Below are 17,034 nucleotides of genomic sequence, written 5' to 3' on the forward strand. Positions count from 1 at the left end.
ACATAAGTGTTAAAGGCACTTATATCCTTCCAACATTAAGAATATGAGCATACTGCACACTTCCACCTCAAATTACACGGATTTTCTTTAAGATTATGGAACATATTGTAAGAGCAGCATATAATTTTCCAACACAATAATTCTTTTGCAGTTGAAAGGTATCCTGTAATATTATCAGCATCAATGGGAAAAGACCCCCAATTTTCAATGTGACAAAGATTTGGGGGGGAAGCTTTATCCTCAGTTAACAGCAATTTTCACATGCATAACTGCAAAAAATATGGGAATAATATAACTAATCATTCTTGACCCTAGACCATTTCAAAGCAATGAATTGTCATTCAACGTACGTTTAAAAAAAACTAAAAAATTGTTTAAAAATTGATTCATAAAAAAAGAACAACAATGCGCTTTTATTAATAAAGTCCCTATAATACAATGCTGCTGGGAAATGCTGATTTAATTACCTTTATTTTTATATAGTAATTTATTAGGCAACAGACTTAATGATATGTGAATAAATGTCTTTCGAGCTAATTCGGCACTTTACATTTATATGTATCTTTAAAGCATTCTAAAAGATCTCAATTAGTTAATAAGAATTTTTTCAGAATCACGACCTTGAGTAAGTACTACGCTTACAAAAACTGAAATAAGGAAACAGCATTTACTAAATCAACATGTACTGTAAACTTAGCAGCCTGCGATTTAGCAATATTTTATCCCAACAACTAATTATGTAGGAGGTGTTAAATTCAAAGTCTTCTCAACTTGGAAAAGTACATGTAATAAATGTGCCTTTTTACAAAATTAGACACAGAATAGTATTTGTCAAATGTAATTTTATTCTCCAACTGTTCTGTGACATTGTCGAAAAACAGACTAAGAAAATATATGGTAATTCAAATTGGAAAGAAAGCTTATGAACTTTAAATTATACTACTTCATTAACTGTACATGAATGAGGTGTTCCACTGAAATCCAGAAAACTGAAAATTATGCCTTTAAACAACTGTAAACCCTTCTGGATGGCAATTATGAGAAGTCTGATATAATGGGAGAGAGTCTAGGGGCAGAGGATATGTGATCAAGCCTAGGTTTTACACCTTACTAATTGTGCATTTCAGACAAATCACTTAACTATAACTAAGCCTTGGTTTTCTCAACTGCAAATATGAAGATATTAACTAGCTTACAGGAGTGCTGAGAGGATAAAACCAGAAAAGATATAAAAGCATTTGTAAACTGTAAAGTATAAACTAGTATAAAGTACTATATATATGCTACTAATTATATACTTACTACCACATACTTCCTTGCCTTCTTAAACAGAATACACTGAACATAATTTAACCTATGGCCATTAATTCTGAATATAAATTATCGTACTAAGCTGTAAATAGGGACCAAAGGCACTGTGACCCAGGCTAAAGGAGGCCAAGATATTAGGCTGATTGTTTTAATGCCACTTTATAAGTCTAGTTGCCTTCTGCACAGTGAGTTGTTGGCTGAGACTTCCTGCTGCTATCAGCACACTCAGCTACTTATAGGGAACCTTCCCAGAATAACGCTAGTTGGAATTCTCTCTCCTATAATTTGCTGCTCCACTTCCTCTTTCAACAGATAACTCTGTTTTCTCCTTCACAGAGAAAAAAAGAAACCACCAAATGAGAGCTCATCATCTTCCCGCTACCAAACTGACAAATGAACCAGCTCTTGGATCCAACTTTCCTTCTCTCCTATAACAATAGAGACAGAGCCCTCCCTTCTCTTACCTAAAGGGAATCCTTCCACCTGTGCTTCAGATGCCATTCCCTTCTGACATCTGTCAGTTATCCTCTCTCCCCTACAACTTAAATCCCAAGCTTTCTCTTGGCTACTTCCCATAAAATTTAAACATGCTCAAGTCTCTCCATCTTCTAAAAGGAAAAGCAGGAAAAAGCCTTTAATCACACTCCAGCTACCCTCATTCTCCTCACCTGCCAGCTATACCTCTTCTAGAGAAATAACACTAAATGCACTCTTACTAGGGGAGGGTACCCAAGAGGAAGGGAGGCATGGCAGAGAGAAGGGGAGGCAGGGGTTACAGTTAAGACAATTTTGAAACAATAAGTAGAGTTAATCAGGTGAGGTAGGGGAAGGGGCACAGAGAGAGAGCAGTGGCAGGAACAAGGCCTCACTGGAGTAGGTTTAAGAGAGATAGGAAGAGAGAGATTGGAGAAAGGAAGCAGAGGCAACTTTTGGAAACAGTTTTTGCTGCAAAGAACAACAAAGTTGGGGCAAGAGGTGGCAGAAATGGGCTGAGAGAAAAGGTTTTTTTTCCAAAGATGGGAGAAATAATGGCACATTTTAATGCAGATAGGAATAATTCAGGAGAACAAGCCAGATTCTACAAATTCAATTGTTTCTTTAAATAGGGAGTGGAGGACTCAAAGAAACCTAATGAACCCAAATCCAAATGAAACGACCCTCCCTAGAAGAGAAAAAAAATCATCACTGTTTTTACCTTTGGCACAGTAGGAGCAGGAAACCAATACTGACACAGATAAGAAGAAAATGAACTTTAATTTTAAAGGCGAAGTGTAGACTGGCACGACAATTCAGAATCCTTCGCCCTCCAAACACAATATAGATTCTGCACCCACCCACCAACTCTATCCTATAGGCCTCTGCCAAGTGTTCACAAGTAAGAATAGACACAGGGCAGGAGAGTCAAAAGTCACCCACGAAGCACACGCACAAGTGGCTTACTCAAGTCAGAAGGCAGGACTGGAGCAGTGAGAGAAACCCTCTAAGGAATCCAGACTTCACACTAAGTACCAGGCAGAGTCATCCACAGCTAAGGGAAGAACAGGAAAACTGAGACAGACCACTCCTAACATGCAGGGGACCTGCTGCAGTCCAAGGACAGGGCAGGAGAGCCGAGACAAATCCTGATGGGACTCAGATCTCAAGTTCTGCTACAGGGGCAGTTCTGATCCTGCTCAAACCATTTGAAGCCTATGGTGAAATGAATCACGAAAGCAACAGCAAGCAAAAAAACTCAGCTCAATTACAGACCAGACTGACTTAGACTGCCACACAAGTTGCCTTACAAAGAAGGGGCATGCCCATCCCTGAGAATGTAGGTATTATTTACTTCAGTCTCTACTTTTCATTTACAAACAATTGTGATATTCAATAAAAAAATTATGAGACATGCAAAGAAGCAAGAGAATTTGGTCCATCATCAAGAAAGGATACAGAACTGAAACAGGAGGGAAGGGGGCAGGGCACAACCTTTAAAAGAACGACACAGCTGTTAAGGATACAACAAAAACTGGTTAGAACCAATTAGGCCTAAGATGGAGAAGATTCAACTTCCAGTAGACCTTGAGCCTCATTATACGCTTACTGGGATACATTAGCAAGCTAAATGACACACCCACCAGTGCCATGACAGTTCCAAGGCTAACCATAAAAGGCCAAAAAGTAGGCAGTGGCCCAATTCCTGGAAATCCCGGCCCTTCCCCAAAATAGCTGGAATAATCCTCCCACTTATTAGCCTATGAAATTACCGAGCCCATAAACACCAGCCACCCCATATTTCGGGGTCACTCTCATCTTTTGAGACAGACCACATTCTGTCTATGGTATGTGTATCTCCCAGGGCCTCTTGCCTTCTGAGATGGCCCACATGCTATGGAGTGTGTATCTCTCTCAATATATCTACCTCTTACCTATCACTTTGCCTCTCACTGAATTCCTTCTGTACTGAGACATAAAGAACCTGAGCTTCATTAAGTCCTGAGACCAGGTGTGCAATTTCAATTAAAAGACAGTGGGTTCAAGTCCTAGCCCATGGGTTCAAGTTCCATTCTGAGTTTTGGCTGTGTTTTGAGTCCCAGCCCGTGGGTTCAAGTCCCAATCTAACTTTTTGCTGGGTTCAATTGCCATCTGAGTTGTGAGGTTTCAGAAGCAGACCCAGAGATGACCCAGACGTTAGAATTACCAGACAGGGACTTAAAAAAAAAAACAAAAAACTGTATTAGAGTATCTAGTGGAAGTGGTACACAACACTAGAAAGGAAAAGATGAAAGAGACATGAAAACTATATAAAAAGAGACAGGAGAAATACTAGATACAAAAATTATATAATAAAGAGTAAGAATTTCTTTAATGCGTTTATCAGCAGGTGGACACAGTAGAAGGAAAAATAAAACCAATGAACCTGAAGACAGGTTCATAGAAATTATGCAAACTGAAATAAAAACAGAAAAAAAAAAGACTAGGGGAAAAAAGAACAGAGTATCCAATAGCTGTAGTACAATCTAATATATATAATTAGAATCCCAAATGAAGAAGAAAGGAAGACTGGAGCAGAAAAAAAAAATGTGAAGACGTAATGGCTGAAAACATTCCAAAACCAAAGAATGAAAGATATCAACCAAAAATCCAAGCTCAGTTAACCCTAGATAGGATAAATGCAAAGTAATCACATTTTAGGCACATGCCAGAGAAACCACCAAAATCAAAAGATAAAGAAAAAATTTTGAAAGCAACCAAAGAGAAAGACACATTAAAAAGAGGATATGAATTACAGCTGACTTCTCATCAGAAACAACTGAGTAGGAATATTTCAAATAAAATAATAACATTATACTATGGAGTTCATAGCATATATGGAGATAAAATATATGAAAACAAGAAGAAAAGGGAAGGAAGGTGGTAAATGGAAGCGTACTGTTGTGAGGTTCTTACACTGTGAAGTAATAGTATTTGTTGAAGGTAAATTTGATAACTTAAAGATACATATTATAAACTCTAGAATAATCACTAAAAAACATATATATTAATCAAAGCATAACTAAATATTCAACAGAGGAAATAAAATATCAAAAAACACAATTCACCCAAAAGATGCTAAGAAAGGCAAAACAGAGGAACAAAGAGCAAACAGGACAAATCCAAAAAAAAGATTACAAATTTAAACCCAAATACCGCCAATAATTACATTAAATAGAAATTAACTAGGGAGTGGGGGTAATGAGGTGTTGTTCGAAGAATACAAAAAACTCCCAGTTACAAGAGGAATAAGTTCTAGGGATCTAATGTACAGCATAGTGACCATAGTTAACAATACTGTATAGTATACTTAAAAATAGCTAAGAGATCTTAAAAATTCTCACCACACACACACGCAAAGATAACTATGTGTAGTGACAGATAGGTTAACTAACTTATTGTGTTAACCATTTCCCAATATATATGTATATCAAATCATCATGTTGTACACCATAAACTTACCCAATGTTATGTGTCGATTAGATCTCAGTAAAGCAGGGGGGAAAATGTAAAGGGACTAAACACTGCGAATAAAAAGGCAGAGATGGACAGATTGAAATATTTTAAGATCCCAATTACTCACTATATACAAGAAAACACACATTAAACATAAAAGAGACACACTGAAAGTGAAAGGATAGAAAAAGATAAATCATATAAACACTAAGGATAAGAAAAGTGTGTGGCTAAGAAATATCAAAGTAGACCTCAGGAAGAGTACTATCAGAAATACAGAGGGGAATTTTATAAGGATCAAAGGTTCAAATTCATGAAGACAATCTTAAATATATAGCTGTACGTAATAAAAAGGATCCCAAATAAAGAAAACAAAAATTAACAAAATTAAAGAGAAAAACTGACAAATCCACAATCACAAAGACGTTATGTCCTTCTCTCAGAAACTGATAAAACAAATCGACAAAAAAAGAAATCAATAAGGATATAAAATATTTGAATGCTATCAACTTGACCTAATAGACATTTATAGAACAGTATACTCAATAACAGCAGAATACATATTTTTCAAGTGCATGGGAACATTCACTAAGATAGACCAGATGCTAGGCCATAAAAAAGTTTTAATTAATATAGAGGAATGAAATCATACCAAATATATTTTCTAATCACAACAGAATTAAATTAGAAATCAATAAAGAAAGTTCTGAATATTTTCCAATATTTAGAAATTAAACAATGTACTTCCTAGTAACCTACAGGTCAAAGAAAATTATTACAGGAGAAATTTTAAAATAGTTTGAACTGAATAACAAAAATACACATATCAAAATTTGTGGGATGTAGCTAAAGCAGTGCTCCTGGCTTAGAGAGAAATTTATAACTTTAAGTGACTATGTAAGTATGTAAGAAAAGAAGACAGGTGTACAATGAATGATGCGTGTTTCTACATTTATAAACTAGGCAAATAAAAGCAAGTAAGTAGAAGAAAGGATATCATAAAATTAAAAGCAGAGACCAAGTGAAGAGAAATGACAAATATAAAAATATCAACAAAGTAAAAGTTGTTCTTGGCAAAGATTAAAGAAATAGATAAACCTCTAGCAAGCCTCATCAGGAAAAAAGAAATAGAAAACACAAAGTACCAATATAAAGAATCAAAGGGAAAACATAACTACATAACTTAAGCAATAAAAGGAGAATAAGAAGATAGTATGAACATTATGACAATAAGACTTCTTAAATGAAATGGACAAGTTCTTGAAAAACACAATTCACCTATGTTGACAAAACAGAAAATAGAAAATCTGAATAGCCCTATAGCCTCCAAAAATAATTAAATTCATAATTGCAAAATTTCCTACAAAGAAAACTTCAGGCCCAGATGACTTCTCTAGTAAATTCTATTAAACATTTAAATAAGAAACAATGGCAATCTTACACAAACTTTTTCAGAAAAGACAGAAAATGGAATCATTTCCCAATTCTTTTATGGAGGCAGCATAACCATAATACTAAATTTAGACACAGACATACAAGAAAAGAAAATTATACCAGTATACACCATGAACCTAGACAGAAAAGAACAGCAACTGGAATCCTGCAATACATAAAAAACACAATACTTCATGAACAAGTAAGATTTGTTTATCCTAGGTATGCAAAATAAGTTTAACATAAGAAAAATCAATATAATTCAGTATATTAATGAGTTAAATAAGGAAAACTAATACATGCAAACTTCAATAAATGTAAAAAAGAAATCTAATAAAAGTTCAATACCCATTCATGATAAATACTCTCAGCGGCTAGGAATAGGAAAAATTTCCCCAACCTGATAAAGGGCATCTTAAAAAACACAGCTAACACTCTATTTAATAGTAAAATATTGAAGGTTTCCCCCCTAAAATCAGGAGCAAGGCAAGGATATTTCTTCTCACACTTCAGTTGAACACTGTAATAGAAGCACATAACTAGTGCTTTAAAGCAAGAAAAATAAATAAAAGGCATACAGATTACAAAGAATTAAAGCTCTCTTCATTTGCAAATGGCATAATTGTGTTGGTATAAAATTCTAAGGAATCTACAAAAACAGCTACAGGACAACTGACAAGCAAATTACCAAGACTGTGGGATACAAGATCATTATATAAAAATAAACTACCAAAAACATTTCTAAAAACTAGAAATAAATCTAAAGAAAGATGTGTAATACTACACTGAAAGTTCTAAAATATTTCTGAGAAATTAAAGATAACTCAAGTTATGGAGAGATCTAACATATTCATGGATTAGAAGACTCAGTATTGTTAAATATTATTAAATGTCCATTCTGCTAAAATGGGTATATATTCAATACAGTCACAATTAAAATTCAAGCAGTATTTTTTAATAGAAATGTATAAGCTGATTCTAAATGTCTATGTACATGTAAGCAATCTAAAATAACCAAAATAAATTTGAAGAGAAAAATAAGATTAGAGAATTTAACTTTATGTGACTTTAAAACTGACTATAAACCTACAGTAATCAAGAAAAATGTATTAGTAAAAGGATAAACAAATATATTCAACAGAATAGGGTCCAAAAATAGACCCATCTTGCCAAAACAATCCAATGGAGAGAGGAAAATCTTTTCAATAAATGAGGAACAACTGGATATCCATACTTAAGAGAAAAACAAAAACATGACTTCCTATATCACACGATACATAAAAATCAGAGGTCTAAAAGTAAAAGCAAACTATGTATCTTCTAGAAGAAAACACAGGAGAATATTTTCATAACCTTCTTAGAGAAGACACAGAAAGCACAAATCATAAAACAAAAATTTGATAAATTATATTTCACCAAAACAAAAATCTTCTCATCAAAAAGCACCACTAAGAAAATGAGCTGGCAAGCCGTAGGCTAGGAGAAAATACATACAATACATACACGAGTTCAAGAATATATTTAATTTTTAAAAACGAGCCTTCACCAAAGAAAATTATACAGATGGCTAAAATCACATTAAAGAAGAGCTTAACATCATTAGCCATCAGAGAAATACAAAATAAAACCACAATGAGATTTCACTATAAACACAGGAGGATTGTGCAGTGGTTCTCAATGAGATACGGAGGTTTGCAATTTTTAGAGCCAGGAGACATTTGTAGTTGTTACTGGCATCTAGAATGCTGCTAAACATCCTATAATGCACTGGACAGCCCCACGTAACAGTTATCCTGCCCAAAATGTCAATGGTGGCAAAACTGAAAAACCTCTAATAGATTAATTGAAAGAGACTAATAGCATCAAATATTGGGGAAGATGTAGAGCAACTGGAACTCTCTGATATATTACTAGAGGGTATGCAAAATGGTTCACTCACTTTGTTTGACATTTGACAGACATTACCACATTAAGTGCAAATGGCTTCTTGTCAAATTAAACGCCAAACGGCCTACAAGGCCCTGCATGATCTAAACCCAGTCTACTTCTCCAGCCTCATCTCTCAGTTAACTGAGGCACAAGGATGATACAGTATTAGGAAATTTTTCAAAAAAGTCTACTTGATTTTACTGACAGAAATCTTAAAAATCCTGAGACAAAAGAAACCTTAACATCATTTAGCTCAACTTATTACCTAAAGCAGGGATAAATAATACATTCTTGACAGTGAAACATCTACTGTCTCTCACAATAAACACTAAGTTATGGCAAAAATCTCATAGATCTATTTGATAAAAACTAGAGAAACAACTAATGTTATATAAGTAATGGTCCTCTACTCTTTTTGTAAACTGAGTTAACTGGAGACCATTATAGTTAATGATACTGCCTTAATAAACCACACAATATAGGCTGAAAAAATTAATATGGTAGTTTAGAAAGATACTATCTATTTATAAATACCACAACTCATTTCACAAAAGAATGGAATCAGGTGAAAAACAGTGTTTAACTGGCCTAAGTCAGTATTATTCAATAAAAATATACTGCAAACTATAAATGCAAGCCATATATGCAATGTTTAAAAAGCAGATGAAGTCAATTTTGATAATACATTTACTGTATATGCAAATATATGCACATAAATTATGTATAAAATATGCAAATGGACAATATATCCAAAATATTATCACTTCAACGTTTAATCAACATAATATTTTTAGACTATTTTATATTCCTTTTCTGTACTAAGTCTTCAAAATCCAATGTGTGTTTTATACTTACAGCACACCTCATTTTGGACTAGCCAAGTTTCAAGTGCATAATAGCCACATGCAGCTAGTGTCTACTGGATGCTAATGTCGCTTATAACATGACACACTTCAAGGAATTTTACACGGATTATTTCATTTAATCCTCCCTGAGGAACATACAGGGGAAAGTAACTTGTCCAAGTTCTCAAGGTTAGTTAGGGGTAGAATCAGGATTTTAACTTAATCAGCATGACTCAGATCTAGTCCAAACCACCATGCTATCTCACCTCAAATCAACTTTTTTCTTTTACAATATTACTGAAACTTTCAGTTAACCAAATTAATACTTTGATTCCTGCTTTGATATTACATAATCATTTTATGGACACCTAAATTTCCGGTCACATAAAAAACCTGATTTTCCCCCTATGATTTAGAAAATGAAAGAAAAGACTTACCATTAATATGAGTTTTTGATACTTTTGCTTCAGGTCTGACACACTTGCAGATGGGTCTGCCTCCAGAATGCTGTACCAATCCTTTTTTGGTATCTGCTCAAATGCCATCATCCCTCGAACAAGAAGTGGGCCTTCTCAGATCAACTGAATAGAAATATTAATGACAATTCATTACGGTTTGAGTGTATCTAAGAATTAACTAGGTACAGCTTCCCTAAGTTCTGTAATATTTAATTAAGTCACGATTATAATGCAAACCTGAAGTATATATTTTCATTCAAGACGCCCCAAGAATTTCATATATGAGTATACCGACAAGTGTGAAAAACCTGATAGTTTCATGATATACGCTTACATCTTAAATTAATAAGTATACAACAGCATAAAAAAAAAATAGAAATCGATGATGAACCCGAGCGGTGGATGACCCTCTAAGAAAGGTTATTTCTGCTAGTCTCTTGGTAAAAGCGACACACAGTAAGTACTCACTAAACACACTAGAGTTTAACAAATGTTTACAAAAAGAATAAATATTCTTAAAAAGCAAAACGAAGAATTAAAATGAATTTGGGAGCATTCCCTCTTAATGTCTCCAGTTCATTTCTTTTCTTCCAGATTACCTTAAAAGAATAACATGCGAAACTGGCAGTCAGCACCGGCAGGTAGAGAGCAACAGTCCCTCGGTTATCGGAGAGGCGCTCAGACCTCGCAAAGAGCTCCTGAACCTGTTCACTGGAGGATACGGCAGCCCTCCAGCAACCGAAAAGACCCCTCTAGGAGCCCCAGAACCAGGAAACCTCTTCCCACAGCCATGAACTCAACGAGACATCCGCGGCTTCCTCAAAATTGGGACTCGGAAATCCTCTGCATTCACAGTCGGCTCTGTAGCCCAGCCACAGGCCTGTACTCTCTCCTGGCTTCACTAGGTATCAAACTTACCAAACTTAGTAGAGCCACAGGCGCTCACTCCTCTCCGGCCGTCTTCCAAACCTCGGAATCCGTTTCTACTTCCGCCGGAAGTCATTGCCCTGACGCGATCACGTTTCTAGCCGAGCCGCAGTGGCTGAGGCACCGATCGGAAGAGCCGTTCCGCCCCCCTGGACGCGGTCGCTATGGTAACCCAGTCGCCGCTTCCACGGAGTTTACCAACCGTAAGTGCCCGAGCTTTGGAAAAAGGCGTCCTTCGCCTCGTTCTAACTCGCTCTTATCCTGGCTCCCCGAATGTCGCTTCTCTTTTCTCCCTCAGCGAGCACCCCCATCCCCCGGGCTTCCTCCGCCTTCCCCAAAGCTTTCTCCGCTTACTCTACCCAACGCCGAACGTCGTACTATGGCGGGGGATGGGGGGTGAAGTGGGGGTACTGTTGGGATTGGCGGGATGAAAAGGATGAGGAGAACTGATTCCTCCCGTCTCCCAAGACTTCCTTTGGAATGTTCTCATTCCAAAATTAAGAGAACTAAAACGTATGCTGAGTAAAGTTTTTCAGTTTTAATATTTTTTTCTGGAAGAGATGTTCAACTTAGTTATTTCTTTTAGATTTTAGCAACCAACATGAAAAATGAAAACTTTTCAAAATCCTTTCACACTCTTAGCAAGTCGTCCTGTTGCCAGGGTAGCCATGCTATCTTTCAAGCTCACAGAAAAAACAGAATAAAACGCTCGCTTTGAGACTGTTGCTGGGCACCCAAATGGGCACTTAGTTTTTTTGTTAGCTTTTTCCTTCTTCCCTCTCCCTTTCATTTGTTCTGTTGTTCCCTTGTATTCTCAAACCTCTGTGCTGCTTACCTTATATTGACTATTCTTTCTTGCACTGTACCTGGAGGTGAAAATTCATCTTAGTTCTCCGCAGCATGATATAAATCTCACTTGGAGATGTTAAGGTAGTTTTGTTGTTGTTACTGCTTAGATTTGCTTTCCTTCTTCCTTTTTTATCTTTCTTCTACCAAACCTCCGTTTGAGAAGCCGTCAAGACAAACCCTAAGCACATTGAAGAAGATACTTTGATATGGTCAATTATTTAATGATGGTATGAACAATAAAGAATAACTGGATGATACAGGAAAGCTTAAAAATCTAAAGAGAAAAGTATAGTTTAGGTTCTTCATAGGATTTTGTCATGTTTAAGGGCAGACACAACGAGCATTATACTAAGAGGATCTGGTTTTCAGTCCTGGTTCTAACATACCTTCTGTGTGGCCCTAAGGATACCTAAAACGACAGATTTAAGTGTTCTTCTGAAAACCTTCCTATACAGCACTATCAGAATGGCACCCACTTGAATTTTTTTTTTCTCTTTTTTTTTTTTTTTGCCACACGAGCCTCACACAACTGCGGCCTCTCCCGCCGCGGAGCACAGGCTCCAGACGCGCGGGCCCAGCGGCCATGGCCCTCGGGCCCAGCCGCCCCGCGGCATGCGGGACCCTCCCGGACCGGGGCACGAACCCGCGTCCCCCACATCGGCAGGCGGACCCCCAACCACTGCGCCACCAGGGAAGCCCCCACTTGAATTTTTATAGCCCTCAAACTTCCCTTTTCCACTGCATAGTCCTTCTTTGTATAGATAGTTATGCTCAGGCCCTTCAGTTTTTATAGAAAGAGCACTTTATTTTGATTTATGAATCCATTAGTGTATTGTGTTCTCTCTTTTATTCCTTTTTTTGAACAAACTTCTGAAAACTCTAATCACAGTACCTCAATTTTTTCAATTTACATATATATATTTATTTGAATATAGAAAGAGATACACATTTTTTGTCCCCACCAAATTCCAAATGTTCTTTCATTTCATATCAACATACTTTAGTTTGCATCCCTAAAGCATACTTTAGTTTGCAACTTTTTCTTTCATCTCCATAGTCATTATTCCACCAAAATTATCAATTCACTGATGTTATGCAAATCTAGTGCTTATTTATATTTCCCTGGTTGTCTCAGAAATGTCTTTTTATTTGCTTGCGTCATGATCCAAAATCTACACATTGCAATTGGTTGTTCTGTCTCTTAAATATCTTTTAAGCTATAGCAGCCCCAATTCTTCACTACTACATTGTTTTTTATTTGTCTGCCACTGGCTTATTGAAAAAACAGATCAGTTGTCCTACCATCTGAATTTATACCAGAATAAACTTGTCTGTTTATTTATACCAAAATAAACTTCTTTAAATACTTTAAACACTTTTTACATAAATCGTTGCTCATTAGTCTTCCTTCATTTTTTTAGAGCACTACTGTCCAATGGAAATACAGTGTAAGATACAAATGCAAACCACACATGATTTTTTTTATGACATCATCATTGGAGTATAATTGCTTTACAATGTTGTTAGTTTCTGCTGTATAACAAAGTGAATCAGCCATATGTATACATATATCCCCATATCCCCTCCCTCTTGCCTCTCCCTCCCACCCTCCCTATCCCACCCCTCTAGGTGGTCACAAACCACTGAGCTGATCCCCCTGTTCTATGTGGCTGCTTCCCACTAGCTATCTATTTTACGTTGGGTAGTGTATATATGTCAATGCTACTCTCTGACTTTGTCCCAGCTTACCCTTCCCCCTCCTCGTTTCCTCAAGTCCATTCTCTATGTCTGCATCTTTATTCCTGTCCTGCCCCTAGGTTCATCAGAACCATTTTTTTTTTTTAGATTCCATATATATGTGTTACCATACGGTATTTGTTTTTCTCTTTCTGACTACAAATAACTCAATTTTGTTTCTTTTTATGGCTGAGTAATATTCCATTGTATATATGTGCCACATCTTCTTTATCCATTCATCTGTCGATGGACACTTAGGTTGCTTCCATGTCTTGGCTATTGTAAATAGTGCTGCAGTGAACATTGTGGTACATGTCTCTTTTTGAAATATGGTCTTCTCAGGGTATATGCCCAGTAGTGGGATTGCTGGGTCGTATGGTAGTTCTATTTTCAGGTTTTTAAGGAACCTCCATACTGTTCTCCATAATGGCCCTATCAATTTACATTCCCACCAACAGAGCAAGAGGGTTCCCGTTTCTCCACACCCTCTCCAGCATTTATTGTTTGTAGATTTTTTGATGATGGCCATTCTGACCGGTGTGAAGTGGTACCTCATTGTAGTTTTGATTTGCATTTCTCTAATGATTAGTGATATTGAGCGTCTTTTCATGTGTTTGTTGGCAATCTGTATATCTTCTTTGGAGAAATGTCTATTTAGGTCTTCTGCCCATTTTTGGACTGGGTTGTTTGTTTTTTTGATATTGAGCTCATGAGCTGCTTGTATATTTTGGAGATTAATGCTTTGTCAGTTGCTTCGTTTGCAAATATTTTCTCCCATTCTGAGGGTTGTCTTTTCGTCTTATTTATGGTTTCCTTTGCTGTGCAAAAGCTTTTAAGTTTCATTAGGTCCCATTTGTTTATTTATTTTTTTTATTTCCATTTCTCTAGGAGGTGGGTCAGAAAGGATCCTGGTGTGATTTATGTCATAGTGTTCTACCTGTGTTTTCCTCTAAGAGTTTTATAGTGTCTGGCCTTACATTTAATCCATTTCACACATGTGATTTTAAATTTCCCAGTAGCTACATTAGGAAGATAAAAAGAAACTAGTGAAATGGATTTTAATGATTTATTTATTTAACCCAGTATATCCAGAGTATGATCATTTCAAAATGTAATCAGTATAAAAATTATTAATGAAAAAAAATTATTAATGAAATATTTTACATTCTTTTTTCATACTGAAGTCTTCAAAAGCCGGTGTGTATTTTACCTGTACAGCTCACCTCAATTTGGACTAGCTACGTTTCAAGTGCTAATAGCCACATCTAACTAGTGACTATCAAACAGGGCAGGTCTAGAGGATAAAGTCCTACCTCCTTAACCCAATATTCCTCCCCAATATGATCCTACTTTTCCAGTCTCATCACCTATTACCTCTGTACATGAAACAATTAAACAATTTGGATATTTTCTTGGTACTTCATAATTTTGTTCAGATGGTTTGATGGTTCCTCTTGCTTATAACATCATAGCTCTTTTCTTCCTCCTATCAGTTTTATTCCTCCTTTAAGACCTATCTGTTCCATCAAGTCTTTTATGGTGGCCCAGTCCTTAGAAATTACTTCCTCCTCTCAACTTTCATAGCAGTCCTGGGTGTACTCCACATTTGTACTCATCCTAAACCACAGTGTATTGTTACACACTTTCAGATGTATGTTCTAATTTCCAAATCAGATTGTAAACTCTCTGAGGGCAGGAACACCTCTCAGAGAAACTAAGCACCTGCTTTGCTGTCACATTCTCTGGAATTCTAATGATGTGTGTCTACAATAGTTTTGTTTCTCACTATTTTAAGAAGGTAATTTATTCATTTTATGTAAAGCAAATATAACATAAATATAAACTGTGTTAGCATAATGGTTATGAGCATGAACTCTGGGGTCAGACTGCATAGGTTTGAATCCAGATTCTGCCTTGTACTGGTTAAATGAACACTTTAATTAATCTCTGTGCCTTAGTTTCTTCCTCTATAAAATAGAGATAATAATAGTATCTCCTTCATAGGTTTGTTGTGAGGAGTAAATGAGTTAATAGTGTCTGAAAGTAAGTACTCAGTAAAGATTAGGTATTGTTATTATTAATAATGAAATATTTGTTGCTCAGTTTTGATATATTAGAACATTAAGAATTCATAACAGTATTTTAGGAGTTTCCAAACAGAGCAAATGAAAGCCACAAACTATTGAATTGGAAAAATGAAACCAAACCCAAATGTTTGTTGAATTGTAGTTTGCCAGATGCATTAGAAGCATGGGCAGAAACCTCTTAATTCCTGTGTCATCAGCATCTAACGTAAGCAAAGAAGGCATACATTAGCTAATTGATTTCAAGATGATTCATCAAGTACTATATCTAGAGTCAGATATAGATGTAGATATAGATATAGTTATATAGATATAGCAGAGGTTTGAGACCACTTGTTGTAGTGATAGCAATCACATTCTTATTCAATTTATCACTTTAGTACTTGTCTACACATAAACTTACTAATGTCCACCGTACATTAACAAATTCTTACCTTGAGATCATATTAGTAAATTGTGCTTCTTATTGATGGATATTTGCCATATATACAGCATACTTCTGTTAATTATTTCTTAGCCTAGGATTATACTGATATTTACTTAGCTCTCTCTACTGGTTTCATTAACAACTCTTCTTTAATTTCCTTGATCTTATTATCTCTGAATTTTTAGGATTTTTATATCAGTGAACTAAGCTATATTTATTTTTATTTATTTATTTTTTTTCCGGTACGCGGGCCTCTCACCGCTGTGGCCTCTCCCGTTGCGGAGCACAGGCTCCGGATGCGCAGGCCCAGCGGCCATGGCTCACGGGTCCAGCCACTCCACGGCATGTGGGATCCTCCTGGACCAGGGCACAAACCCGCATCCCCTGCATCGGCAGGCAGACTCTCAACCACTGCTTCCCACCACCTAAGCTATATTTATTTTTAAGTACCACAGAATATTATGGTTATGCACTGAAATTAGATGATTGCCCCTAGAGCAACTTAAGATTCTATTGGCTAGTGATGAGATTAAAAAAAACACAAAAACAAAACCACAATGACATAGTACATATATAGCCTTCATTCACTTATTCATTCACTCAACAAATATTTGTTGTCTACTAGGTGTCCCGCGCTGTTACAAGAAACACAAGACAGAGTTGGCTGTAGCCCTCTCAAAATCTTAAAGTTTATCTGGGTAGACAGACAAGCAACTGAAATAACTGTGCCAAGTGCTATGCCAGGGGAAATATGGGTTATTTAATTGCCGCAGTTAATAACTTGCAGTTATGCGAATAGAATTAGGCAGATTACTTGAATGATTGAAATCTTTGAATCAAAATGAGGCTAATCCAGGAAGATACATGGAAGTGCTAAATTTTAAATAATGCTGTGGCAGAGAGGAGAGATGAATGAGTAGAATTAGAGAAATTTCCTTTTTTTTCTTTTTTTTCTTTTGGCCAATTATCTTAAAGGTTTAGACAGTATTGAGAATCAGCTCTAATGAACAGTCCTATCTCATCTTTCGGAAGTGGTTTTTCATTTTTGCATTTTTTCCTTTCTC

The 17,034-nt window shown here is 36.2% G+C and overlaps 1 protein-coding gene across 3 annotated transcripts in view; it reads right to left on the bottom strand.

Moving 5' to 3' along the window:
- Positions 1–10,937, bottom strand: part of DNAJC24 (DnaJ heat shock protein family (Hsp40) member C24) — a 70,343-nt gene extending 59,406 nt beyond the window's left edge. Inside the window, exons 1-2 of one of the 3 annotated variants that reach the window (XM_022583711.3) lie at positions 10,865–10,937; positions 9,926–10,069 (exon numbers count right to left, since the gene is read on the bottom strand). In XM_022583711.3, coding sequence (XP_022439419.1) covers positions 9,926–10,036 — 111 coding nt within the window. In that variant the 5' untranslated portion in view covers positions 10,037–10,069; positions 10,865–10,937. Of the gene's footprint in view, positions 1–9,925; positions 10,070–10,545; positions 10,836–10,864 lie in introns of those variants that run through there. The other 2 variants (XM_022583713.3, XM_022583712.3) reach the window with 2 other exon arrangements.
- Between the last annotated feature and the right edge of the window lie 6,097 nt (positions 10,938–17,034).

Source organism: Delphinapterus leucas, chromosome 7 (genome assembly GCF_059928025.1).
Source record: "Delphinapterus leucas isolate spDelLeu-1000000601 "Yukka" chromosome 7, BTC_Dleu_Yukka2, whole genome shotgun sequence".
Classification (NCBI taxonomy): Eukaryota; Metazoa; Chordata; class Mammalia; order Artiodactyla; family Monodontidae; genus Delphinapterus; species Delphinapterus leucas.